Source organism: Micropterus salmoides, unplaced genomic scaffold (assembly GCF_014851395.1).
Source record: "Micropterus salmoides isolate LMB-PRFRI ecotype aquatic unplaced genomic scaffold, ASM1485139v1 Ms_hic_scaffold_13, whole genome shotgun sequence".
In the NCBI taxonomy this organism is placed as follows: Eukaryota; Metazoa; Chordata; class Actinopteri; order Centrarchiformes; family Centrarchidae; genus Micropterus; species Micropterus salmoides.
In genome coordinates, this window is record NW_024040374.1 from 2,742,761 (window position 1) to 2,757,744 (window position 14,984).

Sequence of the window (14,984 nt, forward strand, 5' to 3'; positions counted from 1 at the left end):
ATATCTTTGGGAAGGAACCGGCTTATGTTGTCATCAGCAGCTAATAAGCCGATCATCTGCTCTGCTTGATGTCATCAGGCAATCAGGACACAAATTTGCTCAAGTTGAAGTCCTTGAATGCAATCAGGCTCCCCTCAGTCTTGGAATGTGTCAATAAGGATAAAGCAAAGGTTCAATTTGTAAAGAATAAAAATAAATCTGGTGGTGCCAGGCAGGCTGGTCAGTGGGCACGAGAGGTTGAGGCGAATTCCTGCGCCCAACCAAGGCAAACAGAGAGCGGGTCAAAAGGCAGCGCAGAGCTGCATGTCCCCGCGAACTGTCTAAAGTTAGACAAGGACCTCCACTTTAGATCACCATGATAACACTGCTCACAAACACACCAAATATAGAAAATGTGGTCCAGGAGTGTATCTATACACAGACTTTCATAATCAAGTGATGAAATTGTTATGATTCTTGTGTTCTGCTGCCTATGGATGTTTGTGCACAAAATAAACCTGCCTGAGGTGAAAGAGAGGCCAGGAGCGCATAGCTGAGGTTAATGTTTTTATTAAATATATCACCTTTTTACATCTCAATTACAAAAGTGTACATACACACGAGTGAGCAGTTAGTCACTTTGGAATATACTCACATAAACAATAATTCTCTCTCCAACAGCAGCATGTAGATAGAGCACAGCCAGGGACTCGCTCTTTGTGGTCATGTGTTCTTGGTCAGAGAGAACAGCAACATATAAAGTAAAACAGCAAGTCTTTTTTTGACAAATGCATCAACACAACTGACAGCAGACACATAAATATTGGAGGTAGGTTAATGTAGATATACCCGTCTGAGAGGTGGTGCAGGGAGGCACCACCTGTCATGCTATCTGCAACCCCATGGATCCATGGGAAATGTTTTCTGAGACTGTTTAAGGATTCCCGACTGAGAGTTTTGCATTTACTGACAAGAGCTGATCATGTGTCACATCAGAAAAAAAAAGACAATAACAAAACAAAAAGGATGTAACAATGGCAACAATGTGAAAATGATTTATAAAAACAACATTTAGAAATACTTCTAAATAACATTTGGTCACTCAGTGCTTTTGTTCTTGCTTGGTTTGTCATAAACCAAACTCTAGACATGGTGAGAGAGAGCTCAACTCAGCAGTGGAGTTACTCAGGGCCAAGATACATAAATACACTTTATACACCCATAAAAATAATAATATAATAATAAGGCAAAAAAAGATATAAATACTCATAGAATAATTACGAAAAACAAATACATTGAAATACAATGGAAATAAATAAGGCTGAAGAATAGAAGTAAATGCACAAATATTAAAATCTCCTTTACAGAAAAACAAAAATAGATTTTTTTCTCTTTGGGACGGGTGTTTGAAGAGGAGGGAGGGAGGGAGGGTTTCTGGGTGTTTGGGACCCACAGTCCCGTAAAGACAGTGTACCTGAATTAAACACCACCATGGACAAGATCAATAAATAAACAGCTATCAAAAAGGAAAAATCAGTGGCTTGCTTCTTCTTATTCGTTTGTTGTCAGATCGGCATCAGTGGTTGATCTCTTTAAGGGCACTCGGCATCTGCAGGCAGGTCGGTCGAACCTAAAATCTTCTTGCCATTCCAGGAATTCACACACCAGCATCGACCCCTCTGTCCGTCCAGAGAGGATTCACACTGCAGAGAAACAGAAACCCTTTTAATCAACTGCATTTCATTCCATATGTGATACACACAGTCATGCAACACTAACTGAGTGACATTACACTGAAACAAAAAACACACTCTGAGGTGCAAACTGAACAAACCCCTGCCTGCAACACCCATTAACCCGCACACAATCATTTGAAAGCTGTGGTTGACATAATCTTGGCTACATGCTCTCACACACAATTTGGTGAGATTCTTTTATGCTGAGTGGAGTCATATGAAGCCATCCCCAAAAAGCCAAATACACACTGAGGGCAGATTTTACTGAAGATACGAACCTGTTTGGGTTTATAAAGCCCGTGTTTGTCACAGTTAGGGAGGTAGAATCTGGTTAATTTGTCTCCCAATTTCTGCTGGGATTTGGCAATCTTATCCAAGGCTCTCTGCAGCTCAACATGACAGGGCCCCTGTAGAGAGGAGTGAGGGAAAATGTTAACTGAGTTCTGTATTTGCACAGTGCCAACACAGAGAAATAATAATCGACACTGCTTTATTATCAGCAAGCACGTGGGCTGACATCAAACTGCATATAAAACTTGTAATAACAAGCATCCCCATTCCCTATTTCCCCCTCCAACATTTTGTCAAACAGCACACGAGCTCCCCCTTGTGGTGGACTAGTCCTTTCCCCAAACCTCACCAAAACTTTTAGTAACATATTGCACACATATGATTTCACAGAATCCACACAGGGTTAGGGGTCTTACCTGTTCAACCAGTTTCTTGCGGATGGCGATGAGTTTGGCTTTCATACTCTCCTGAGCGTCGGCGGGCGCCCTCGGGTCGTAGGGCTTACTGTGCCCGGGGAGGTAATGGCTGGAGCCGGGGTCCGAGACGATGGCTGAGTTCTCCATCTCAGCCTCTGGCTCTCCCTGATCTGGAGAAGGGAATTGAATGAATATGAAGCGGGACTGACTGAATGTAACTGTAAATTACTTCAGAATAGACTAGTCAAGTGTTTTGGAAATGTAATGGTGATGATTTGCTGGATGTGGTAGCCTAAAACACAGATGTCTAAATGTGGAGGTTATAGGCCTACCTTGTGCCTGGGGCTCGGGGGTCGTCTCGGGCTCAGTGCTCGCCGTGCACACTGCTTGTCCCCGGGTGAGGGAGTGCAGCGGCCGGGGGTCGCCAGGTCTCGGGGTGCACCTCAGTCCGGAGCCGCATGGCGCTGTGTAGATCCCGCACAGCTCCCCGGCCGTCAGGGCGCAGGCGAGGCAGCATCCACAGCCGGGCTCCCGCAACACTTCAGCGCATTCGGATGCCACCGCTGGACACTGACTCAGCTTCTCCGGAGTACACGCGGCGCATCGGATCGGCTCTTGCCCCACCACTGGGGACCCCAGCGTCCCTGTGGACAGCACGGAGCACACCGCTGCCACCACGACGTGCTTCAAATATAATCCACCCATGGTCAACATAGTGAGCTGGATACTAAATATAGAATATAAAATGTAAAGCAAGCTAGAGAGAATAATCAAAGGAAAAAGCCGGATTCTCACGGTTCTTGCTCAGTTGTAGGCTATCTTTCGTTTGATTTTGGGAAAATGTCTAACTGTGCGTTGCGCGCAGCCGTATTTATAGCTGGGTCCTCTCTGAGTGTTTGACGCATCGGCGTTATGAATGATTTCTGAAAAGAAGGTGTGATGATACGATGGGCTCTGATTGGCCCGCCTGTGTCCGGCCAGGCAGCTCATTTGAATACAACATTCACGTCAATATTTATTTTGGAACAGGCAGTGCTTGCACGTATCGCTGACGAGTGACGACACAAGTGTTTGATGTTGCAATCAAGGACCCCCTTTTTCTCACCCGTGTGCTACACTAAACTACTTTACCCCACACCGGCAGATTGCAATAACAACACATATGCTCCAAGTTTGATTCTTTGTCTTTGTTTTCATAACTTGAAATGAGAAGTTTACACAGCCTCAATGTGGAGCTGACTGAATCAACAGTTCCTTGTGTTTCGTTCTGACACAAATGAGGTCCTCTCTTTAGAAGCAGAGTTGTCTATTCATTAAGATTTTCCGGTAGCCGCCTAATTGTCCTCTCCGAACTTCTTACACAACTTTGGGGGAAACGAATAATGAGCGCAAATTACGCACGCCCACGCTGAGAGCCCACTGCAGAGGGGTAATAAATCCAACTTCGAGAAATAGCTGCGCAAATGACGGTCGCATGTATTTGCCATGGAGTCTAGGGCTCTGGACTGTGTGGTATGTGATCCCTCTCTGTCCCTCGCGCGAGCACTGAAGCCGGCTTTGGGCTCAGTCCAGGAGATGTCCAGTTGTAATTACCCGTTTCCTGGGACAATAATAGACCACAGCTTTGGATGGGGGCTGCGCGGACATGATCACAGACACGTATCTCGCCTCGCCACTCTCTGGGGGCTTTGATGATCCCATGCCTAGACGACATGCACGTTTTCACGGCTTGCTTCATGGCATTTGGTGTCCTGGCACTGCTGACCCCATACGGGCAAAATGTTCCCCAATTTTGAAAATGTCTTTTCATCCCCCCACTTATCTACTTTCATATTAATTAAATAATGAATTACCTACTCATATCACTTTTTCTGGTGCAGTGGGTTTCATTGTGTGATCGGCTCCATGCAATTGCTTATAAGATTGCATCATCTGTCAACTAGTGTTAACAGTAATTCTCATGTGATGCCCAGATTTGTATTCCTCAAAGCTCCAGGCTAAATAAAGCTTACAGTGTAATCTGATGTGGCATGAGAGAGTTTTGTAGACCCCCCCCCCCCTTATGCTGACATCTTCATCTGCTGTAAAGGTGAATTCAGTTCAATTACACACCAATAGTCCATGCTGTGCAGGTTACTAACAGTGGTGGAGAGTGTAGGTTCCATTTACTCAAGCACAATTTAGGTACAATTTTAACTTGAGTTTCCCATTTCTGCTATATTATACTTCAGTATCACCACTGACCTTCACATCTACCTGACAGCTGCAGTTAATAGAAGGCTACTTTGTAGATTAGGATTTTCATTCAAAAGATCCGCTCAGTTTACAAAATATGAGCATTGATTGTAGATTTGACTACCCAACAGACTATAGACTATAGTTATAATGAGCACTTGACTCAACATTAAAATGTTGCTTACATGTTAATGCATATATAATAATAATCAGGTAAAATGGTATATTTAGTAGACTAATGTCACACTCTAAAAGGAGTCATTCTGCACAATTATTTTAAGTACGTTTTGCTGTTGGTACAACTGCTTTTACACTGTTGGGCAGTTGAATCTGCATCATTGCATCATATTTTAAAGATGCCTGCCTTTGGTGTGAGAGACCAGGGTTCAATCCCCCACTGTGACACACCCACCATTGTGTCCCTGAGCAAGACACTTAACCCCTGCTTGCTCCAGAGGCGTGCGACCTCTGACATATATAGCAGCTGTAAGTCGCTTTGGATAAAAGCATCAGCTAAATTAATAAATGTAAATGTAAATGTGTATCATAAATTTAGTTTGCAAAATCTTACGCAGCAAATAGGCTAGCTGTCAGATAAATGTAGAGGAGGGAAAAGTGCATTGCTTCCCTCATAAATGTTGTGGAGATTAAGTGAAATAAATAAAATGGACATAATCAAGTAAAGTATCTTAAACTTGTAGCAAAATACTTGAATAAATGTACTTACTGTAGTTACTTTGCACCATTGCACTCTGTATGGGGCTAATCTGCATAATGAGTACTAATTATAAATTAAGCGTTAATTTCTAATAATCCGTGTGTACTTTTAAGTAAAATTTTTAATGCAGGTCTTTGACCTGTGATGGAGTATTTTAACATTGTGGTAAAACTGCTTGTACGTCAAGAATATATTATTTTTCCACCCCTGGTCATGAGCAGTCATTAAATGCTTAAAGGGTTATTCTGTAATTTTCAATTACAGATAGGATGTTAGATTTGGAGAGGGAGACTGATCATAATTGAACATATGAGTCAGTTTACAAACCTTTCTGGTTTACAGAAAACCTAAAACCACTTATATAGAAAGCAGTAATAACATTTGGGATGTTACATTGTTGTCTAGTGTTGGTATGTGTTAAGAAAGACCTGTCATTCAATTTGGAGGTGATATCGGGTTCCCAAACTGTTTTTTACTTATTTATATCAATTTCCCGCTCTTATTTCCCTTTAAGTAGCTTTAAGGATGTAAAAATCCTCTCATCCCATACTTAAGCTATATAAAGTTAAAACTGTGTTTAAACTGTGTGAAATATTCAAACTGACCACACAATTTAATGACTGTACCATTCCATAAAATAGAAATAGTTTGTGTTAAATTTACATTTACCCAAAAGATTCAGACTGATGGATTATTGATCCCTGTTACAATTTAGAATAAAGTTTTGTAGGTCTGAACAAAGTTCAACAACTTTGTCATGGCTGACCTACAAGCAGAACAATGAGGTCCGGGAGTTGAAGAGGAAAGAAGTTGCATTTAGTTAATTCTATTAATAAAACATGTGATGTGTACAGCCCCATACAGCGTGTCCTAAAGGATGTCCAAATGTTTGTTTTTTCTCACTCTCACTGAACAGGAAGTCCTTTAATGCATAACTGAATAGTCCCATTCTCATCATGAAAACATTAGTTTACTGTGGGGAAAATAGGCCATTTACTCAAGTACTGTACTTCAGTGTGTTTTTGAAGTACTTGTATTTCACAAAACATACATTTTACCTAAAAAAAAACATTTTTATTTACACAAATGTAAACAAATATCTATATGTTAGAGGCTAAACTGCCTAACCCTGTTAAAAAGGGTTAAATTGTGTTCCATCTTGACCAGTTATAGTGCTGAAATAGATAAAGCAGCACAATAGTGCACAGGTCAGTGTTATCCTGACAGGTCAGGATTATTATTTCTGATACATAGCATTATAGTACAGTTGGGTAGTTTAACTTTTAACAATGCAATCAATCAGAAAATATCTGTCAGATAGATGTAGTGGAGTAAAAAGCATATTATTTTTTCCTCTGAAATATGGTGAAGTAGAAGTATAAACTAGCAAAACAACTGAAATACTCACTTCAAGTACAACTACCTTTTAAAGTCTACTTGGGGGCAGTACCTAATTGAGTAAATGTTACTTTCCACCACTATGATCTGTAGGAGGCTAGTCTATATACTTTTACTTTTATGTAATAGCATGGTTTGTACTACTCCACTGTAACTTAAGTAAGTTAGTAAAACATTGACTGAAGGACTTTTATCTGCAAAAAAGCCGGTACTTCTACTTTTCCTAAGTAAAGAATCTATACATGTTCCAGCACTGCTAATTTATCTGCTAAAATAGTGGCCAGTCATTGAAGTGTTAAAAGTTAAATTTTTACAGCCACAGTCGCATGGTTCCTGATGTGCGTTCTCTACGTGTTGGGTCAGTCTGTCCTCAGTTGAACCGAAGTCTGTGTCCTTGTGAGGGAAGTGGACTACGGGGCCCCTGGGAGCTGGAACATGGATTAGATGCTGCATGACAGGGCATTTATTCTCATTCCACTGAACTTAACCTTAAACCTAAACTCTTTAAAAATAGTTTGAGAAGGCCTCCACTCCTGTGCAAAGCACATCTGTCTGCAACATCTTATGATGTGGCCTCATGTGGCGGACTGACTGCTGAGGTAAAGCACAGCATGGGATGTAATTAGTAGGATGATGTCAAGACGGAGAGACATGATGGATTAAAACATGTGAAGTATTCTCATGGAGGAGCCACATGCTGTAGCTGATAGCTTGTGTGAGTTTGTCAGATCAGAGAGGCGGAGTGGTCAAACAGAACAGTTATCTCAGGTCAGGGACAGACCTACTTTTTCAAAAAACACATGTACACAGTTGGATCCGTCAGAGCTCCGAGACCCAAACCAGAAAGCCCCTGTATGTTTGCTGCGGGGTTTGTGTTTGGGATCGCAATGATAAGCGGGGTTTTCCATCTCTTTCAGATGTCACATGATGTAGATCAAACGGTGCTTGGCATTGAGCGTCCCGAGACTGGAATGTTTACCTTTGACAAGAGCACCGGGGAAAACAGTCTTGTTGTCTCAGGAGCTGCTCACACCCACACACACACCAGGTTTCATGTATGGTGATTTAAACCTTGCCGTTTGGAGGGCGTCAGAAGTGGGGTATCAACACCAGATGAGCTCAGAAAAATAGGGCTGTTTGAAATCACACCCACAGAAGGAATGCACACCTGCATGAATACTACAAGCCAAAATCCAGAGGTTCTCCGTCAGGTATAATGCTAAGAGGTTATTAAACAAGATGATTATGTAGCTTGTTTTACCAAGATTGGGGTACAACTATTGCCTTACTTTAAAGTTTATGGTTTATACGTTGTAACTAGTGGTTACTAATTTAAAAACAATCCCACCACAAGGTCGATTCAGTTGTTGTTCTGGAGCTCTTATCACATGATCTTCCACAGCAGGTGGAGTTCGCCCAGTTGTCACGAACCTTTCGGAGAACATCTAAAGTTGCACGTTTATTGACAAAACAATCTTACCATTTGCCGAGGAAGATCATGTTATCGAAAGTTTCAGAATTGCTACTAAATGGACCTTGTGGTGGGATTGTTTTGTCAGATTTCCAAGGTCAAAAATGGACAGATTATTCAGAAAGGCACTTTAATGATCACTGCAACAAAAGAACTGCAAATCATTGTACAAAAATCCATTTATAACAACTTAACATTTATAGTGGCAGACTTGACTGATTAGTGGTGAAAGAAGCGGTTAATTAATGACTTACTAACACTTAAAGCCCCAAACCTGATGGCTAATGACACAGTAAGAAACTCATGACTCACTTTATAATGGGTCATCAGGTCAGCAAGTTAATACACCTGGAGACTTGGGACCATAAATACTCCTCTAATGCTTGATTTTATCTAAATATAAATATATTATTCCCTCTGCAGAGAAGGTGATTGGCTGCAATCTTCCATCTCTTCGGGACCTGTACGCCACCAGGACTCTGAGGCATGAAGGAAAAATTGCGGCTGACCCCTCACATCCCGGTCACAAACTGTTTCAGTCACTCCCCTCTGGCAAGAGGCAGCTGTCCATCAGGACTAAGACTTCTCACCACAGAAACAGCTTCTACAACTTCTGCAGCTAGCCTCATCAACAAGACCCGGGTCCCCCACTGACACTCCCCCCTTCCCTCTCAAATACTGTATATCTTTGCACACGTAAACATTATTTAATTTCACATAATTGTACATACATATTGCATACATATTTGTTGTTAAGTGTAAATTGTCATTTTTCTATTCTTTTTCAATCTATCCAATATTTATATATTTCTACATTTATTTACGTCAACTGTATGTTTGTCTTTGGTGTCTATGTGTAGCACCTTATCTCCAAAACAAATTCCTCGTACATGTAAAAACTACTTGGCAACAAAAACTTTTCTGATAAAAAACGTTTTTGTGATTGGCAAGGGAAAGAAAGGACACTGAGGTTGTTGGAAGACTTGGACCACAACTTAGTGGTTACTTACTAATTACTTACTAATCACATTAAATGAATATTTCAAGCTGACGTACTGGTGCAGACGGAGGCTCTGGTCTCTGTGGGGGAACCAGTGTTGTTTCTGGTCCCGGGACGCAGCGGTGGCGTGGTCTGGTTTACCAGTGTCCTCTCCCAGGGCTAAGAATCAGCAGCCAGGAATGTGATGTGAGTGGGCACAATGACGCTAATCCCCAGCAAAGTTGTTCTTTTTCTTCTACTCTTCTCACAAGATTTCCTTAATCGGATAATCCATGTCTTATTAAACAGGCAATGCAGAACATAGACTGAGGTCTGGGAGGAAAACACTGAAACAGAGCTGGGTTAATTCATGGCGGAGGAGTCTCGGGACGCTCTCACTGCTTTAATGTTGTGAATGGGGAAATGGATTTATTCATTAGACCCACTACACCTGCATCTTGGCATGCCGTATTATGGTTCATCTGTGTGCGTCTGTGGGTGACAGTGTTTTCTGGTGTGTTTTCAAATAAGTGTATATGATTGTGAGCTTGTGATTGTACACTTGTGTGTGGGAAACCCAGGAAATCCAGGCTCCCATGCGCCAGCATCCATTGTGTTTAGTTTCCTCCTCTTTCTCTCTGAGTGACTGTGTGTGTGAGTGTGTGTTTAGCTGCAGTGCTTCCCTCTCACGTGGCTCTAATGAGAAGTAGGAGGTAGTCTGAGCCAGAGCATTGCACTTGGCAAAGTTAGCTGGAAACAATCTCATGAATGGGTCAAGGGAGCTACGGTTGCAGGCTTTACCATTATTATGTCCCCATGCAAGAAAATTGAGTTTTCCATCTGAACTCACTGTTACTACCCCCTCCTCCCCTTTCATTCCATCAAATCTGTGTCCGAAGATCCTATCTTCAATGACAATAGAACAGCCTGTCCAGAACATCCACATGAAAGAATTCACTGAAGAAGAAGACTGAAAGACCATATACAGTGAGGGAGAGCTACAGTCTGATAAACACAATTGAAGTGTACAGTCACCACTCTTTGTAAGGCTTATTGTATCAACTCTTTGGCTCCACTTCGCTGCAGTTTCAACTTCATTGTCCCCTCCAAGGGGCAAATTATTGTGCAGCAAGGAATTACAGTTGAAAAAAGTGTATTTTTGTACTCAAATATTTTTTCACATATCACAACAAGCACGTAATGAATTTTAGATGAATGTTTTGAGACATCACAAATGACGTAGTATTTTCCCTAACCTCTAATGGTGTCTGGCCAAGTTAACTATAACAGGTAAAAACTTAGATTGTCTTCCCGAGAGGCATAACAATATCCACAATGTCTGAATCCTTCCTCCTTGCATTAGAATGTTATGACCTTAGTTTTATCTGCATTTAACACAGACCAGAGATAAAGGGAGTGAATATCCTTTAGTTTGTGCAACTCTAGAGCATTGAACATTTTTCAAAATTAAATGTTAACTTGTCTCTCTAGAAACAACACCCATGTTACTGCAGTTAATCGGTTAGGTAATGTTTCTTTAGTAGAAAATAGAAACAGTCCATCAAAACTGTTTACATGTCTATGAATTATTAGAAACCAAGATATCTTTTTTTTGGAAAGACATGCTTCTGTGGCCCCATCCACACTACTCCGCTTTAAAACGAATACGATGTCCGTCCACACCAGCATTTTAGCTGCGTTCACGTACACTGGGCATGCACATGCCGGTGTAAACATGAAGCAGATGCTCTCTCTCTTCCATAGTTACAGAAGATTTGGTGATATAATAAAGTACAATAGACGAAGAACCACACCAGATATTTTTTTGTCATGGACCAATAACGAACTGGGTCTGTTTCCGAATGTAACACGGGAGCGACTGTAATTACGGCGACATAAACAGTAGTACAAGTGTAGGCTATAAATGTTATTTGCACAGTACAAAATATTTGAATAAAAATGACCACTTGCCTTCTCAAAAATCTAAAATTCTGTCAGTAACATTGTGTTTCTGCTTTGTATGACTTATAAGACACAATCAGAGAACCACGTCTACGTCATCGTTTCTAAAGTCTTCCGTTTTTGCCCGTCTGCACTAAAACCCTCTCTGAAGTTTTAAAATGATAAACAGGTTCGGCAGCGTTTTCAAACTTCTCCGTTTTACGTCTTCGTTTTCACTGTTTTAGTCTGGAAAACGAAGTAGTGTGGATGGGACCTGTATCACAAATGATAAATTACATTTATCTCTATTGTGTTTAAATGAGACAAACATCTCAAACCTGGACAAATAAATCCCAAACTATCTTGTGGTGAGATGCCACAGGGCTAAGAAGAAATGTTTTCCCTGTTGTAATGTTAGTGATGGGACGTCCTGTGTCAGTGTAGAAATGTCAGCCTGTATGTCCAAGTATTGTTATCCAGATCTGTTTTTCACTGGATTTCAAAGTTTACCTCGGGTCACGGTGATCCGCTCTGTTTCTAAGGTTGTTATGAAAGTGGCTGCAGATTTCAAGGTGTTTTCTCTCAGCTCGTCACATTCCATCTGCGTGGACGTTCAGAAGAGACCAAACATGCAGGAGCGGCGGGAGAAGGTTAGTAAGGGTCACTGCTGTTCTTACACAACACAGAGTTCTTTGACCCTGGGTATACCTATGCTTATGTGCTTGCAGGGAAAACATAACACACAAGACAGAGAATAACAATCTTGCACTGGGGAAATCCTTGATGAGAAACAATCTTGTGGGAGGATGTTTTTTCTCCACTAATCAGAAAAGAGCCATTTGTGTTTTTGGCTCCTGCTGAAGACCTCTAGGAAATATTTTGTTTCACAACCTTGCAGAAGCTTTGGTGTGACACAAAATTTCTCGGAACGGTTCCGCACACTGAAAGCATTTCAGAGCTTAATCTTTGCATATGGAATTGATCAAATCTAAAATGCAATCCTTCAGGATGAATTATGGACTTGAACGCTTTAACTGTGCTCTGTGACGGTCTTCAGAGACTAAAAGTGGAGCAAATAGCCTGTGTTCTGAACCAGTTCCAGATTCAGAACACTGGTCCTCCTCTGCTTGAAGATTTCACAAGAACAATTTGAAAAACATCATAAAATAGGCTATGTACTACTTTGTGCAATGGCAACTTTTTTTTGTAAGACATAACTAATGACTTATTAATGGTTAAAATAGTTTAGTAGTTCTCTGTAACAAGAAGACATCAGAGACTATAATTACGATATTAGTTCAGTAACTTAACCAACTGAACGAGCCAACATCAGCAAGCTGCTATACAATGTGTTTAGAATGATGAGTAAAAGAGGTGAAATATAATATGGTTGAAACATCTGACCTGAACTCTAAATACAAATCAAGTGTCATGCTGGATAAGGATAAACCCCAGCCAACCTTGCAACCCAAAAATATTTTTTATTATTTGGCTCATAACGTTAAATCATAATCATTTGGCGGAGTCTAAGGCTGTCACACAATTTGAACAAATAAAACTGACTTATCCACATGAACAAAACCCATATCCAAAACAATGATGTAGAAATGTGTTTCTGTTCGTTATTGGAGCCTCCACCGCCTCACTTGAGTGATAAACAAACGTTAGTCAAGGTAGCTGCATTTTACTAAGTCAGCATAAAAAACCTTTATCAGAGGTTGTTTTATAGGGCGTCATATCCAAAATGCTTCCACACATTACAAATGGTTTCATCATGGCTGGCTAGTTTTCTACATTTTGTGTTATTGAAGACAACAACATAAAGCCCAGTACTGCAATTGGTCAGAGAACCATTAATACAAACACTGGCAACCCTTAATAAAAAGGGGTACCAAAAAGCTAATAATAATTTTGATTGACGGAAATGTTCTTTTCTCCTCTTTGCTGTCCTGTTTATCACCTCACGACCCTTCATATTTACTTTGCAACCCATTCATGGGTCTTGAACCCAGTTTGGGAACCACTGATCCAGGAGACCAGGGGTTCTTTATTTTAGTGACGAGAAAGTCCTTAGTTTGTTCTCAGGTGCATGCTGCGGACTTAATGCATGTTTGATGTTGAAGTTCATCACTTCTTTGGCCACACTCACGCACAAACATGATACAAAGATGCATGTTAAAAAAAAAGCATCTACAAAGTTATACACACACACTTAAGCGATGGGGTTGTTTTTTTCCTCCCACGCTCCACTGTCCAAATTCCAGCAGGGTTTACAGTAAGGGATGTTATGACACATGGGGTCATTGGGTAAGCAGTGCGAGGGAGGGGAGCAGTGAAACTATCGTTAACCCTGCAGAGTGTCCCAGTCGGCTGCGTCACCGGCCCAATCTCCCCTCGGCTGCGTCTGACTCAGGATGCTGATAGACGGTCGTTCCACTACACCACAGCTGTAAACGAGGCCTGAAAAGGCCCATTTCCGCCAGCTTATCTCAGTGTGTGTGCGAGTGTTTACATTGGCACTCCTGAGCCGGGCGTGTTTGATCATATCGGAGGGTCCGGCAGGTGGTAAACACACACACATTGGCTGTAACTTTCTCTGTTATCATCAAAAAAGCAGAGTATTGACATCCTCTCCTGTGATTGCACACAATCAGCATGAATCACAAAGCCAATAAGAGGAGGGCGGGTCACTGGTTCATCATTTACTCGTTGAAAAACACAACCTTGATGGTTTCATGTCAGGGCAGGATCCTTGCTGTGTTGCCATGACAACCTGTCAGTCAGGATGCTCCACATGCCACAGCACTTCCAGCTGCTTTACTATACACGCACACCAGCAGCAAACACACACACACACATTTTCACTGATGAATGTTTAGAAGTCGGTTCTTCCTGTGACAGGACTTGAACCATCCCTTCGCACTCAGCTCGACACATAAACAGACACAATGATAAGGCCCCAAGGGTTTGTTTTGTTTTCTTTTTCCTTTCAAACCTCCCATTTGTTTGTTAGATTCTTCTGCTGGGGGGTGAAGTGAGAGGCAGAAATATGTACTGTTTAACCCACAGAGGCCCTGACACCTTTGTCATATCCATTGTACTATATAGAAAGACCGTCCTCATCAGCAAAATGAAAAAAATATGCTGTTTTACACCAGAGAGGGCAGTCCATGCGTCCCATTTCCTACCAGCGCTCGTTGTTAGTTCTTTTTAACCAAGTAGTTATAGTTGCCTGAGCTTAACCAGACTGTTGCAGCAGGAGGTGGCAGATCAGAAAACCCCGAGCTGTTTTAGAAGGCACGGACGAGTGACGTGTTTCCTCGTTTTTAAAGGGGGATCAGTCACGTAGTCATGAATGATCCGGTGCTTCTTATTAGGTTTTATGGCCATTTTATCATTGTTTGTGTTTTGTACTGTTTTGTATATGTTTTCTTGTTTAGTTTTTTGTATGTGTATAAAAGGCGGATCTCCTTAGGCCACACCCTCCCTCATTACACAAATACACATCACCTGATGTGCGGGAATCCAATAAGCATTGAACTTTATACAGTTTGGAGTTGGAAAGTATGCATAAAAATGATGATAGGGTCAAAATACTCACTTGCCTAATAATTGTGCATGCATATACCATCGGTCCGTGCCATATACTAAAAATAAATAAAAAAAGGCATCAGGGCCAGTCTTGGTCTCCTGTTTCAGAGTTTCTACCTCTGATTCAGGATGTATTCCAGTTTTCTTGGGCTGTCTGACAACACTAGTGCTGTACCTGAATAGGGCTGATTTGCTACTTTAAGCCAATGCTTTAAATATTTTGCTACCC

The 14,984-nt window shown here is 41.4% G+C and overlaps 1 protein-coding gene across 1 annotated transcript; it reads right to left on the reverse strand.

Moving 5' to 3' along the window:
- Positions 1 to 533: 533 nt before the first annotated feature.
- igfbp1a (insulin-like growth factor binding protein 1a) lies at positions 534 to 3,322 on the reverse strand. Its single transcript, XM_038715059.1, is given in 5 exon segments — positions 534 to 1,573; positions 1,575 to 1,682; positions 1,994 to 2,122; positions 2,423 to 2,592; positions 2,755 to 3,322. Coding segments are annotated over 5 exon segments (807 nt in total). The 5' UTR covers positions 3,137 to 3,322; the 3' UTR covers positions 534 to 1,555.
- Positions 3,323 to 14,984: the final 11,662 nt, after the last annotated feature.